The sequence below is a fragment of the Rhinoderma darwinii genome, chromosome 5 (assembly GCF_050947455.1).
Source record: "Rhinoderma darwinii isolate aRhiDar2 chromosome 5, aRhiDar2.hap1, whole genome shotgun sequence".
Classification (NCBI taxonomy): domain Eukaryota; kingdom Metazoa; phylum Chordata; class Amphibia; order Anura; family Rhinodermatidae; genus Rhinoderma; species Rhinoderma darwinii.
Window position 1 is genome coordinate 6563816 of NC_134691.1, and position 15589 is coordinate 6579404.

Sequence of the window (15589 nt, forward strand, 5' to 3'; positions counted from 1 at the left end):
GCGTAGTCTGTTACTGGTGTCCAGTCATTTTTTACCCCAGTATGTCCCTGGTATGCGGTACTTTCGGCTCATTACATGAACATTACTCTTTTTAGCACGTCCATATACCCTCCAGGCCCATCTACAACTGGACAGGACTCATATGCAATATGTCCACCACCGTTACCCACCAGGTACAGCTGAGTTTTTCATTGGCAAGAGTGAAGTAGTCTAAAATAATATCTCAGTACCACCTCAGTGCCGCCTTTCATCACTAAGATTGATCCTGACACGATAATATGAATGATGAATTTACAACGTCTGAATAGTTTTTACAGTATGAGAATGACCTGGGGTCAAATTATAGCTAAATGCCAACCTCCAACTGGTGATTGACACTGAGGTAAGCCAATCAGAGCATGAGAAATGAGTGATTCCCGCACTCTGATTCACTGAGTGTGTGAGAATAGAGGTTAATCATGGTCATTCTCATACTGTTCTGTCTGCATGAGAATGTCCTGGGGGATCCCAAAACATTTAGGTTGTGTGGTGTCTGTCACTGTACCAAAACATTGTTCACACAGTACAAGACCTTTACTGAGCGAATTATAGGGATTCGTGACGGACTTGACATATTTTCTATGTTTTGTTGGTAACTACAGTATCTCAGCAAACATTGAGGACATGAAGACTGGCCGGCCATATGTATATCCACCTCTTCTATTCTTTTGCATTATTGCTCTTAAAAGCCTAAATGACTTGTAAGATCATATTTATTGCACACAGAGGCTTCTGTTAACATCGCTACCAGGGATGACCGAAAAATTTCTCAGGTCTTTTTGAGGTCTAACAGTTCTTGTAAAGCTAGATTCACACACTCTGTATCTGTCACCTGGTATATCACAGCCGCTCCATAGAATATCTTCATATATAGGTTAAATCTGCTTAAAATATTTAGTACCTTTGTATCGCAATATTTCATATCTCATCTCTTATACTCCAGTCACATCCAGAGCTGCATAGCAGATACTGCTTTGTTTCTGATGACCTCACCTCTTATCACTGTTTCCTGATGCCTCAGCAGTGATCTGTATCCTCCTTCTTGTTATTTTCAGAATTCACTTTAGCAGTAACTACTTATTATGTCATTTCAGGATGGTCGCACCGCATTACACGTGGCGGCAGCCAGTTCAAAGGATGAGGTTGTACGTCTTCTGCTGGTGAAGAAAGCAGAACCAAATCTTCCTGGAGGGGTAGGCACTCATTTTGATACCTTATGAAATTTTATTAGTATATATTACATGTCTCAAAAGTATGTGAACCCCAAACCATTACATCCAGATGTTCTTGTTGAACATCTTCAAAAACCATGGTCATCAATATGGATCTGTGCTGCCATAACATCCTCCGCTCTTCTGGGAAGACTTTCCACTAGGTTTTTGAACATGGCTGCGGAATGTTGGGTGTTGTTGTTGGGGGATGAGATCTGGCTTGCAGTTGGCATTCAGATTTATCACTAACAGGAGGTTGAGGTCAGTACTCCAGTTCTTCCAAACTTTTTATGGTCCTCTCTTTGTTCCTCAGGGGCAGGGCTGGTCTTAGATTGGCTGGTGCTCTGTGCAAAACCTTCTATCGATGCCCTCGCTTATAATATACCATGTAGTGCCCAAATAATATAATCATACAGTGTCCAGTCAATAAACTAGGGAATGTATCTTCACCCTGTGCAGCTGTCTTTATACAGATTTGGGCACCAAGTGTTGGATTGGAGATACAAACTGTGGGCGCTCAGGCCATCAAGACCAGTAGTGGTGACTTCAGTGGTGACCGGCAATGCGCCCTGTGTGGCTGTACAGGATGCCTGGGGGCATAGCCTAGTCAGGGAATAGCCATAAAGAAACAGCAAAGGGCCTTCCATAAACTGTTTCCACAAACTAAAGGGCCCAAGCCATGAAAAACACCCCCGACCGTAATTCCTCCTTCACAAAATTTTACACTTGACTCTACACATTTGGGCAAGAAGGGCTTCCTGGTATATTCCAAACCCAGATTAATCCAGCTAGGGCAAAATTAAGGTCGGTGGAGGACCCAGGCCCAAGAATTTGGTTAGGGTGCCCCCATCCCACCTGAGCTCACTATAGCAGCCACATATAGGAGCAGTGGCCATTCAAACATGGGTGGTATGGAGAAAGCCCAGCCAAAAATGATACTGTCCCCCACAGCTTAGAAATCCTTACACCTTTTACGTTTTTGGGCCCTTTTCAATTTTGCTACAGGCCTTCTTTTTTTTAGTGTAGTACCCTAAATCATAAATGCCTACTTCAAGGGTCATTGTGTTCAATATATATATTGGTAAATATGGCATAGATACATTTGAGATAGATAGGACAGACCTCAATAGATAGGGTGGGTGGAGGAGGCCCCCTTGGTCTCAAAGGTAGAGGAGGCCCCCTAGGTCTCCAAAGTGGGAGAGGCCTCAGCAAACGTGCCCCTTGGGCCCTCTCTTTAATCCAGCCCTGCATCCATTAAGCACCAAACTAGATGCATGAGGTTCAACACTTCAGAGAACAGTGAACGAATGGCGGTGGCTTTACACTACTCCAGCTGATGCTTGGCATTGAGCATGGTGACCTCAGACCATGGAAACCCTAATCCATGAAGTTCTGGATGAACGTTTCTCGTACTGGTGTTTCAGCCCAGGACAGATGATTATTATGCACTAAGCCCTTTAGCACTGGGGGGTCCCATCTTGTGAGGCCATTGAGGTAGCATGATATGAACGTGCCATGGTGAAGGTCATGGAGCTCTTCAGTACCATTCATACTACTACTAATGTGTGTCCATGGAGACTTCATGGCTGTATGTTGGATTTCATGCATCTGGATGGGGGTGAAATAGTCCATTTTAGTTTCAGAACTTGGTTACTCACAATTTTAAAAATAGTGGAAAAACTCCACATAATAAAGGGGAATTTTAATAATGAATATTTGACCCTGAAAAATAATTATAATTTGTCAGGGACCCTTTACTCTCTAAAGCTCCTACCCCTTCCATGCTGCTTTTCAATGTCCATAATTAAATAAAATCCGAAACATTGCCTATATTAAGACTGCACGCTGGTTGGCTGGTGAATATATTCAGTTAATATTTGCACTTCTCTCTATATTATTCCAACATGATAATTGTCCCTTCTTCACAGCTTAAGGAGCAGCTACCTCTACATTACACGGCCCAGCGGCCCACTGGAGCGATCAGTGTCATCCAGACTTTGCTGAGAGCTTCTCACATGGACGCCCGTCTCATCCAGGACATGGTACAGTGAATACTATCTATCTATCTATCTATCTATCTATCTATCTATCTATCTATCTATCTATCTATCTATCTATCTCATATCTATCTATCTATCTACACCACACAAAAAATGGCGACAGCACACTGCGAACACTAATGCCACCTAAGCAGTACAGATAAATAAATGTGCATTGCTGCTGAATCTACTTACAATAGTGAGGTTCTTAGCGCACATTTCGATCAAATTGTGTGAGCCCACCTGCCACGACAATGCGACATAAGGTGTGGCCAACCCCAGTTGAGGCCCATTGGGCCTATAGCAGTTGCCTGGTCTGCCTTCATGCTCTGTACACTCTTGGATAGAAAAACTGAAATAAAGACAGATAGATAGATAGATAGATAGATAGATAGATAGATAGATAGATAGATAGATATGAGATAGATAGATAGATATGAGATAGATAGATAGATATGAGATAGATAGATAGATATGAGATAGATAGATAGATATGAGATAGATAGATAGATATGAGATAGATAGATAGATATGAGATAGATAGATAGATATGAGATAGATAGATAGATATGAGATAGATAGATAGATATGAGATAGATAGATAGATATGAGATAGATAGATAGATATGAGATAGATAGATAGATAGATATGAGATAGATAGATAGATAGATATGAGATAGATAGATAGATAGATAGATAGATATGAGATAGATAGATAGATAGATAGATAGATAGATAGATATGAGATAAATAGATAGATAGATATGAGATAGATATGAGATAGATATGAGATAGATAGATAGATAGATAGATAGATAGATATGAGATAGATAGATAGATAGATAGATAGATAGATATGAGATAGATATGAGATAGATATGAGATAGATATGAGATAGATAGATAGATAGATAGATATGAGATAGATATGAGATAGATATGAGATAGATAGATAGATAGATATGAGATAGATAGTTATGAGATAGATAGATAGATAGATAGATAGATAGATATGAGAAAACATTATTGTAGTATAAACCCCATATAATAATATAATACATAACAGACATATGTACAAGCACAGGTGTCACAAAGGTGAGCAGCAGCAGTAGCATTGTGTGCCACAGCCCTCCACAGTGACAGAATCCGTTAGTATTTTCGGGGGTCTAGCTGGGGGGCTGGCGTGCATGTTCCCTGGGCGCTGGAGGCCGCTCTGCCTTGGTCAGGGTATTTAGATATGAACCGAGTCTTTCTGCAGATGAAGAGAAGCTGAGCTACAACTCTGAGTGTTATCATGGGATCATCCTAGCAACTGCTCATGAATTATTGGAATGTTCCCCTCACAGGACGGCTGCATCCCTCTGCTCCTGGCCATCGAGTCCGGCAATCTGGGGATATGTAAGGAGCTGCTCTCATCTCACGCTGAGGCCCAGCTCAAAGTTACAAGCAAAGTAAGACTATGATGACTATCTACAACCTGCAGGGTATTGCACCCAGGGGCTGGATAAAAAATGCAGGGGCGTAACTAGGAAAGACTGGGCCCCATAGAAAACTCTTGACCGGGCCCCCCCCCTGGGTGCCACAAGCAGCCCCCCTTATAAATAGTGCCCCCTGTAGAATGTGCATACAGCCCCCCTGTAGACAGTGCTATATAACTATATAGCTCCGCCTATAGACATTGTCACACCCCATTTGTAGATAGCGCCCCCACCTCCCCCTTGCAGATAGTGCCATACAGCCCCCTGTAGATATCGCCATAAAGCCCCCACTGTATACAGCGCTAGACACCTCCCACTGTATATACTTCCACACAGCCCCCCTCCCTTGTATATAGTGGCACACAGCCCCCCCTGTAGATATCGCCATAAAGCCCCCACTGTATACAGCGCTAGACACCTCCCACTGTATATAGTGGCACACAGCCCCCCTCCCTTGTATATAGTGGCACACAGCCCCCCCTGTAGATATCGCCATAAAGCCCCCACTGTATATAGCGCTAGACACCTCCCACTGTATATACTTCCACACAGCCCCCCTCCCTTGTATATAGTGGCACACAGCCCCCCCTTAGTAGAAAGTGCAGCACAGCCCCCCCTTAGTAGATAGTCCCACACACAGACCCTTGTAGATTGCGCCACACTCAGCCCCCTGTAGATAGAGCCACAGCCCTCCCCCTTGTAAATAGTGCCATACAGTTCCCCCTTGTGTATAGTGCCGCACAGCTCCCCCTTTTGTATAGTGCCACACAGCCCCCCCACTTGTGTATAGTGCCACACAGCCCCCCCACTTGTGTATAGTGCCACACAGCCCCCCCACTTGTGTATAGTGCCACACAGCCCCCCCACTTGTGTATAGTGCCACACAGCCACCCACCCCCCCTTGTGTATAGGGCCACAAGGCAATGGCGTATCCAAGAAAGTTGTATCAGCCAGGCAGATGTCACTCAAACATGGAAAGGGGTGTTTGGAGGCAGGACTATGTGACTCTTCAGGATAGCGGCACCGCCCCATGACCCTCTAATGAGTAATTAGCATATAGTGTGCGCCGTTTTAAAAATTTTAAGGATTTTGCTGCATCTGAATAAAACATACAGTGGAATGTTTGGAAATATTGTCAGGTCATGTATTACTGCATGGTGGGGGTTCAAGGGGTTAAAACTACCTGACAGGTTCCCATGAAATATACAATGAATTGAGAACAATTCCATCTTCCCTGCAATTTAGTTATTATAAATATATTCTATATAATTACAGCTCCAGAACCAAACTCTGACATATACAGTGAAGGAAATAAGTATTTGATCCCTTGCTGATTTTGTAAGTTTGCCCACTGTCAAAGTCATGAACAGTCTAGAATTTTTAGGCTAGGTTAATTTTACCAGTGAGAGATAGATTATATAAAAAAAAAACAGAAAATCACATTGTCAAAATGATGTGCACCGAGAAATAAGTATGTGACCCCCTACCAACCATTAAGAGTTCAGCCTCCTCCAGACCAGTTACACGCTCCAAATCAACTTGGTGCCTGCATTATAGACAGCTCTTACATGGTCACCTGTATAAAAGACTCCTGTCCACAGACTCAATGATCAGTCTGACTCTAACCTCTACAACATGGGCAAGACCAAAGAGCTTTCTAAGGATGTCAGGGACAAGATCATAGACCTGCACAAGGCTGGAATGGGCTACAAAACCATAAGTAAGACGCTGGGTGAGAAGGAGACAACTGTTGGTGCAATAGTAAGAAAATGGAAGACATACAAAATGACTGTCAATCGACATCCATCTGGGGCTCCATGCAAAATCTCACCTCGTGGGGTATCCTTGATCCTGAGGAAGGTGAGAGCTCAGCCGAAAACTACACGGGGGGAACTTGTTAATGATCTCAAGGCAGCTGGGACCACAGTCACCAAGAAAACCATTGGTAACACATTACGCCGTAATGGATTAAAATCCTGCAGTGCCCGCAAGGTCCCCCTACTCAAGAAGGCACATGTACAGGCCCGTCTGAAATGAACATCTGGATGATTCTGAGAGTGATTGGGAGAAGGTGCTGTGGTCAGATGAGACTAAAATTGAGCTCTTTGGCATTAACTCAACTCGCCGTGTTTGGAGGAAGAGAAATACTGCCTATGACCCAAAGAACACCGTCCCCACTGTCAAGCATGGAGGTGGAAATATTATATTTTGGGGGTGTTTCTCTGCTAAGGGCACAGGACTACTTCACCGCATCAATGGGAGAATGGATGGAGCCATGTACCGTCAAATTCTGAGTGACAACCTCCTTCCCTCCACCAGGACATTAAAAATGGCTCGTGGCTGGGTCTTCCAGCACGACAATGACCCGAAACATACAGCCAAGGCAACAAAGGAGTGGCTCAAAAAGAAGCACATTAAGGTCATGGAGTGGCTTAGCCAGTCTCCAGACCTTAATCTCATCGAAAACTTATGGAGAGAGCTGAAGATCCGAGTTGCCAAGCGACAGCCTCGAAATCTTAATGATTTACAGATGATCTGCAAAGAGGAGTGGGCCAAAATTCCATCTAACATGTGTGCAAACCTCATCATCAACTACAAAAAATGTCTGACTGCTGTGCTTGCCAACAAGGGTTTTGCCACCAAGTATTAAGTCTTGTTTGCCAAAGGGATCAAATACTTATTTCTCTGTGCACAATGCAAATAAATATATATAATTTTGACAATGTGATTTTCAGTTTTTTTTTTTAAATATAATCTATCTCTCACTGGTAAAATTAACCTAGCCTAAAAATTCTAGACTGTTCATGTCTTTGACAGTGGGCAAACTTACAAAATCAGCAAGGGATCAAATACTTATTTCCTTCACTCTATACAGTACCACAACCAAGCTCAGTACATAAATACAGCACCAGAACCAAGCTCTGACATATATACAGCACCAGAACAAACCTCAGTACATAAATACAGCACCAGAACCAACCTCAGTACATATATACAGCACCAGAACAAAGCTCAGTACATATATACAGCACTAGAACCAAGCTCTGACATATATACAGCACCAGAACAAAGCTCAGTACATACATACAGTACCACAACCAAGATCAGTACATAAATACAGCACTAGAACCAAGCCCATACATAAATACAGCACTAGAACCAAGCCCATACAAATATACAGCACCAGAACCAAGCCCATACATATATACAGCACCAGAACAAAGCCCATACATATATACAGCACCAGAACCAACCTCAGTACATAAATACAGCACCAGAACCAACCTCAATACATATATACTTCCCCAGAACCAAACTCATTACATATATACACACCACCAAAACCAATCTCATACGTATATACAGCACCAGAACCAAGCTCAGTACTTACATACGGCATCAGAACCAAGATCAGTACATATATACAACACCAGAACAAATACAGCTCAATTTAGTGCAACCCCTGCCATATAGGTTTGTACGGCATAAAACTAGAGCTCCCAGTATGGCCCGAACAATGCTAAGGATATGCTGGGGAATGCTGTTTCACAAAAAAAATCATATCCTAATCATACCACCATCATCTCGCTGCAGATAATACAGTGACTACATTACTGATTAGAGGCAGAATAAGCATTTACATTAAGTGACTCACCGGTGAAGTCTCAGATTCTAGTTCTTTTCTTCTCCCTCCGGTCCAGACATCTATGATGGATTTCTACTGGCCATGACCCATTTCTGCAGTTTTCCACTCAGATATCTTCAGCTTCTCACTTTTAAAACATTTCTGCTCCTATAAACGAAGTTAAAATTCTCAACATCTCTAAATATAATAAAGCGCCATACACTGCACCTCTAACTATAATAGTGCCATACACTATGTCCCTGATTATAATAGTACCATACACTGTCACACACATACACCGTGCCCCCTGTAGATAGTGCCCCCATAGCCCCCTGTAGATATTGACACCCATAGAGCCTCTGTAGATAGTGACCTACATAGAAGCCCCTTTAGATAATGTCTCAAATACAGCCCTCTGTAGATAGTGCCCACATATGGACTCCAGAGCTGCAAGGCAATAGCGCTAACCACTCAGCCACTGTGCTGCCCTACATATAGCTTCCCTTATAGCTAGTGCTCCACGTATAGCCCACCTCTGTATATAGCCTCACATATAGCTCCCACTATATAGTGTCCCACAACTAGCCCACCCCTGTATATAGTGGCCCACATCCCCACATATAGACCCCCTGTATATAGTGACCCACATATAGACGACCAGCCCTGTAGATAGAGCCCCCACTATAGATCATGCCACTCACAGTTTTATGATAAAAAAAAAAAAAACTTTACATACTCACATGATCCCGTTCCCACGCTGTCCGCTGGCAATGGAGACCTGCTCTCTTCTGAGCAGGTCTGCTAGAGCTGAACGACGCGTCGTTTAATAACGCTGATTGGCGTGACAGAATGACTTGCCCTGTCAATCAGCGCCTTTCTAGCACGGAATCGTCGGCTGGCGGCACTGGCCCCCTCAACCTGCGGGCCCCGTAGCAGCCACTACGGCTGCTACCGCGGTAGTTACGCCACTGAAAAGATGTGAAATAAAACCTGATCTGTAAACAGTGAATGTTGAAGAGTAGAGAACATGTCCAGTGATGCTATTAATATGTCCGGGACTGTGACAGGCTTTAGGTTTTTTCTCCCACACTGCTGTATTTTGCTCTGTGTGAGAGTCGTATATATGGCGCCCAAAACAATATCAAAACCAGTCAGGGCGAAGTGGTAAATCTTGGTGAGGGGTGTGAAGAGGGTATAGCAGAGTGGAAGAGAGGCAGAGAGAGAGAGACACACAGACGCTGCTGCAGTTTCTGCTAAGTGTTATACTTCATCCCAGTGCTGGGTTCACAGCTACACTGCTCATTACTGCTATATAATGTCTTGCATGCTGCTGCTGCATCTAGTAAGTGTTTTATCTCACCCCAGTTCTAGATTCTCAGCTTCACTGCTGATTACTTCTGTATAATGTCCTCCATGCTGCTGCTTCTAGTAAGTGTTATATGTCAAACCAGTGCTGGATGCACAGCTACACTGCTCATTACTGCTGTATAATGTCCTCCATTCTTCTGCTGCTGCTGCTTCTAATAAGTGTTATATCTCAAACCCATGCTGGATGCACAGCTATACTGCTCATTACTCCTGCATAATGCTGCAGCTTTAGTAAGTGCTATATCTCACCCTAGTGCTGGATTCTCAGCTACACTGCTCATTACTGCTGTATAATGTCCTCCATGCTGCTGCTTCTAGTAAGTGTTATATCTCAAACCAGTGCTGGATGCACCGCTACACTGCTCATTACTGCTGTATAATGTCCTCCATTCTGCTGCTGCTGCTGCTTCTAATAAGTGTTATATCTCAAACCCATGCTGGATGCACAGCTATACTGCTCATTACTCCTGCATAATGCTGCAGCTTTAGTAAGTGCTATATCTCACCCTAGTGCTGGATTCACAGCTACATTGCTCAGTACTGCAGTATAATGTCCTCCATGCTTATACATATGTGATAGGGGAGGGGGATATTCTCTTCCCTATTTGTGCTGTGTATAGAAGATATAATAACAGTTAGTCTCCACCCATTAGTTTAGAGAAAACTGAGATTTAGAGATAGAACCTGCAGAGGGGAAAATGGCTAAAAAAATGCAGCTTACAAGTCATATAATGGGCAGAAACAGTTCTATACATTCTATGCATTTACACACATATGACGGCTTATTCGGAAAAGTCACTTGAAGAGCTAGGTACGCTTTAAGCTGTGTGTGGGAGTCGTGTATATATAGCGCCGAAAACTAGATCAGATCCAATCAGGGAAAAGCAGGAAAATGTCTCCCAGGAAAATCATCTGGACAGAGTTTCATATGCTCCTTGACATACAAATGTAGCAGGGTAGTAGCGCTGTCATGTCTGCTGCTTTGATACATTGTTTCTGTTGCATTGTGACATTCGCAGTGTGACGCTGATTGATGTAACATAATTTAACATGTTAATATACTGCCTGTTGACAACAGAAATATGGTGACTGCGCCCTTCATACATCTTGTAGAAAGCGAGAAGTGGACGTGGCCAAACTCCTGGTGGAATATGGAGCTTGTGTGGACTGCCAGAATGTGAGTATCTATCTATCTATCTGTCTATCTATCTATCTATCTATCTATCACACAAGAAAATGGCGAGCACACTGCGAACACTAATGCCACCTAAGCCTCTAAATATAAATAAATATGCATTACTGCTAAATCTACTTACAATAGGGAGGTTCTTAGCGCACATTTTGATCAAATTGTGTGAGCCCACCTGCCAGGACAAGGTGACCTCTATGAGGTGGGAACCTACGCTGCACATACACCGAGAACTGGGACTAAACCTACATATTCTTGGGGATGGTAGGAAACCGCATTAGGCCTCATGCACACGACCGTAAAAACTCCCGTTATTACGGGTCGTAATTACGACCCCTAATAACGGGCTCATAGACTTCTATTGGCGACGGGTGCCTTCCCGTTTTCTCACGGGAAGGTGCCCGTGCCGTTGAAAAAGATAGAACATGTCCTATTTCAGGCCGTAATAACGGTACGGACAGTCCATAGAAGTCTATGGAGCTCTCGTAATGACGGGTGGCTACATGTGTGCACCCGTCATTACGGCAGCGTTGCTAAGCGACGTCAGTAAATAGTCACTGTGCAGGGAGCTGAAAGAGTTAACTGATCGGCAGTAACTCTTTCAGCACCCTGGACAGTGACTACCGATCAGAATAAACCTGTAAAAAATAAAAATAAAAGACGTTCATACTTACCGAGAACTTCCTGCTTCCTCCTGTCCGGTCTCCCGCCCGTTGCCTTGGTGACGCGTCCCTCTCGACATCCGGCCCGACGTCCTGGATGACGTTTCAGGCCATGTGACCGCTGCAGCCAATCACAGGTCAATCACAGGCTGCAGCCAATCACAGGTCAATCACAGGCTGCAGCGGTCACATGGACTGCCGCGTCATCCAGGGATGTCGGGCTGGATGAGAAGAGAGGGACTCGTCACCAAGACAACGGCCGGGTAAGTATGAATTTCTTTAACTTTTATTACAGAAAGGGCTGTCCCTTCTCTCTATCCTGCACTGATAGAGAGAAGGGGCTGCCGATTAGTGCAGTGCTATTTTGCCGCCAAAAACGTGCCTGTAAATACGGGTGGAATACGGGTGACACCGGACCCATATTTACGGGCACGGGTTCGTAAATACTGGTGCAAAACGGGTCGAATACGTGTGACACCGGACCCGTATTTACGCCAGTATTTACGGGTGGGAAAAAATACGGTCGTGTGCATGAGGCCTAATACTAATTAAAATCACCCAGGGCAGAATGGGAGGAGTGCAAGATCAAAAAATGGAGGTAGTCACTGACCCCACATATATGGATCACATAAACAACACAAAAGTCTCTATCTATCTATCTCATATCTATCTATCTATCTATCTATCTATCTATCTATCTATCTATCTATCTATCTATCTATCTATCTATCATTAATGGTATATTTTGTTGTACAGGGTGAGGGTCAGACCCCTCTACACATTGCAGCTTGGGAAGGTGATGAGATGACAGTGAAGTTCCTTTATCAGTCTAAAGCCAACCCTAACATCACAGATATGGTAACTTGTGGTTGCTCCTTACATGAGATTGTTTTTTACTCTTTAGATTGCCCTCACCCCCTGCCCACCCCAACTCTCGTCTTCTTCTGGGGCCTGTTCATCTTTAGATTCTAGTGATAAGGGGTGGGCTACGTCTCAGGATCTGCAGACCCCGCATGGCTGGCTGTGACATCATTGTGTCTGATCAGACTGACTGAGTGTCATATACTGGGGAGGGCAGATCAATGTACTACAATATCAGCTACAGGGGGGACAGGGGTCATGGCAACTTCATCTCAGCTTCATCTTCATCTCCAACTTCCAACTTGGCCCAACGTTAAATCCATGTGTCTCCATCTAGTGGTCATTTGTACATATATGCATTTTAAATGAAATCACAATTATTAGTATTAATCAATATTTACAATGTATATAAATACAGATATTTCATTATTCGTTTTCATTTTCAATTGAAATAAGTTTTTATTTTTAATTTAACAAGTAAACAAAAAAAATTGAGTTGTATATCCAACATGCATATCCCCCCCCCCCCCCCAATTAATAAAAAAAAAAAAGTCTCACTCTGGTCCCCAGATCTTCTCCCATCTTCCAATTTTTGCTAAACTTGATCTTCTCAAATTTCTTAATTTTATGTAATGACAGGGATAGGGAAACAGACAAGTGAGCTCTACCCGCCACTCAGTCCCTGCCTACTTGCAACGACCCGCCCTAGGCGACGGGGTACAACTGGGCGACGGTCCCTACACTCAGTAAGTGCACGACAGACAACCAGACAAGGAAACACAGAACAAAGGGAAACGGGGCAGTTGCCCACGGCAACACCGTGAGCAACAAGAGTAGTAAACAAGCCGAGTCAAACCAGGAGTGTACGAGGTACCAAACGCAGAGCAGAAGAGTAGTCAGTAAGCCAGGGTCTATATGAAGCAGGGACAAGTAGTTCAAGAAGCTGCAGCAGGGCCAGGAAACAAAACGAGAAGAATCACAAGCAAGGAGGAACAGGAAAGGCAGGTATAAATAGACAGAGGGCGGGAGCTAGCTCCGTCTGGCCAGGCTGTGATAGGCTCTCCCACTCCTAAGCCTGCCATCCTGAGTGGTGGAAGATGGAGTCAGTCTCACAGACAAAGAAGCAGGTGCAGACTGATTACCTATGGGCGTGGATACAGAAGCTGTGCCTGGCAGATCCTTAACATTTTACTCATGAGATTTCTCTACTCCTGGACTGTGGGGGGGGGGGGGGGGTAGGGTGGACCCCCACTTCCTAGCTATAAGTACTCTAGCTAAGTGTAGTAATCTAGTGGTAAGGATAGTTTGTCTCCCGCTATAGTTGCTTTCCTTCAACTCTGATGTACAATTAAGAATAGCGAGAATCGAGGATTTAGGGATATTCCTACCAACATGGTTTCCAATTTCCTCGAAGATATTGTCCCAAAAAATTTCTATAGCAGAGCATGTCCATATTACGTGAAGAAAATCGGCCATCGGGTATTGTCACCTATGGCAATTACAGCTGTTTTTGTTATCAAATTTGGATATTAGGGCAGGGGGATAATACAGTCTATGTAGAAGATTTGTATAAATTTATGATTCATAGAGACGGATACATTCTTGACATTGCTATAGCAGTTTAGCCACTGATCGTGTTCGATTGGTCCCAAGTCCCTGACCCATTTTTCCGGGGATCTACTTCTAGATGGTGCACCGTTGATCATTTTATATAGTGATCAGCCAGTCTTTGTGCCTAAAGTGTTATGTATAAGCCGTTCCATTCCCTTGTGACTTTGTATAAGAAATATTTCTTTATTTCTAGTTTTACTTACTGCGTTTTGTATTTGTGCATAGCGATATCTGTAAGTTTCTGTTACTGAATAAATAATTTTAAGATTCTCAAAAGTGATCAGTGTTCTATTGGTAAACCAATCCTTAATGTGTTTAATACCATATTGTATCCTCCCCCTCACATCTGGAATACATTCCAATTCCTTCAAGTTTTTATTGTGCCATATTGGTGTAAAATGTGTCGCTCCCCTAATCTCCAAAAAATGTTTCCATGCTGCCCAGCTTTCCGTCAAAAGTTTATTTGTCGGCCGACCCTCATTAATAGCTGCTCTTAGTTGCCCGGATTCCAATAGCTCATAGATGTTACTTATTTGATCTTCGTTTTCGCTCATCAACCTCCTTAGAGTGCGACCCTCATACCATCTCGTTAGAGGTTTAAGCTGAAATGCTATGAAGGACCCGAAGAAGAAGGGAATTGCCATTCCACCCTCACTCAGTGGTCTACATAGAAATGTTTGCTTGAGCCTTACCCTCTTCCTACCCCAAATTAGATCATTTGTTATAGTTTCTATTAGTTTAAATACGTTTTTATTAATCCAGACTGGGCATTTGTTTTCATTTTGATTTATGCCCATTTTCTATTTATTTTCCAGTTTCTCCCAAAATTTCCCCTTCGTGATTATGTTCTTGTGGTTTTCTAGGATGGTATCACACATGATAGGCTTAGATACTGAGCAGATGGTATCGCACACAGGCTTAGATACTCAGCATACGGTATCGCACATGATAGGCTTAGATACTGACCAGATGGTATCGCACACAGGCTTAGATACTCAGCATACGGTATCACACATGATAGGCTTAGATGCTGAGCAGACGGTATCACACACAGGCTTAGATAGTCAGCATACAGTATCGCACATGATAGGCTTAGATACTCAGCATACACTATCACAATTGATATGCTTAGATACTCAGCATTCAGTATCACACTTGATAGGCTTAGATAGTCAGCAGACAGTATTACACTTAATAGTCTTGGATGCTAAGCAGACAGTATCACACATGGAAGGATTAGATACTCAACAGACAGTGTCACACATGATAGGCTTAGATGCTCAGCAGACAGTATAACACTTGATAGGCTCAGATACAGGGCCGACTCCAGTTTTATGTGGGACCTTGGGTGACACAGACTTAGTGGGCTCCTTTGTGGGGGAGCTCGCGGCGGCAGTAAAATGGCAGAAAACTGCAGTTTGTGCCCCCCATATAGAAGTTAGGCCCTGTTTATGCCCCCCTATAGAAGTTACGCTCTCAGTTTGTGCCTCCATATAAAGTTAGGCC

The 15589-nt window shown here is 43.5% G+C and overlaps 1 protein-coding gene across 1 annotated transcript in view; it reads left to right on the forward strand.

Moving 5' to 3' along the window:
- Window positions 1-15589, forward strand: part of LOC142652280 (uncharacterized) — a 101495-nt gene that overhangs the window by 15194 nt on the left and 70712 nt on the right. The window contains exons 3-7 of the mRNA XM_075827931.1: window positions 1134-1232; window positions 3179-3292; window positions 4636-4740; window positions 10839-10937; window positions 12368-12469. Coding sequence (XP_075684046.1) covers window positions 1134-1232; window positions 3179-3292; window positions 4636-4740; window positions 10839-10937; window positions 12368-12469 — 519 coding nt within the window. The remainder of the gene's footprint in view (window positions 1-1133; window positions 1233-3178; window positions 3293-4635; window positions 4741-10838; window positions 10938-12367; window positions 12470-15589) is intronic.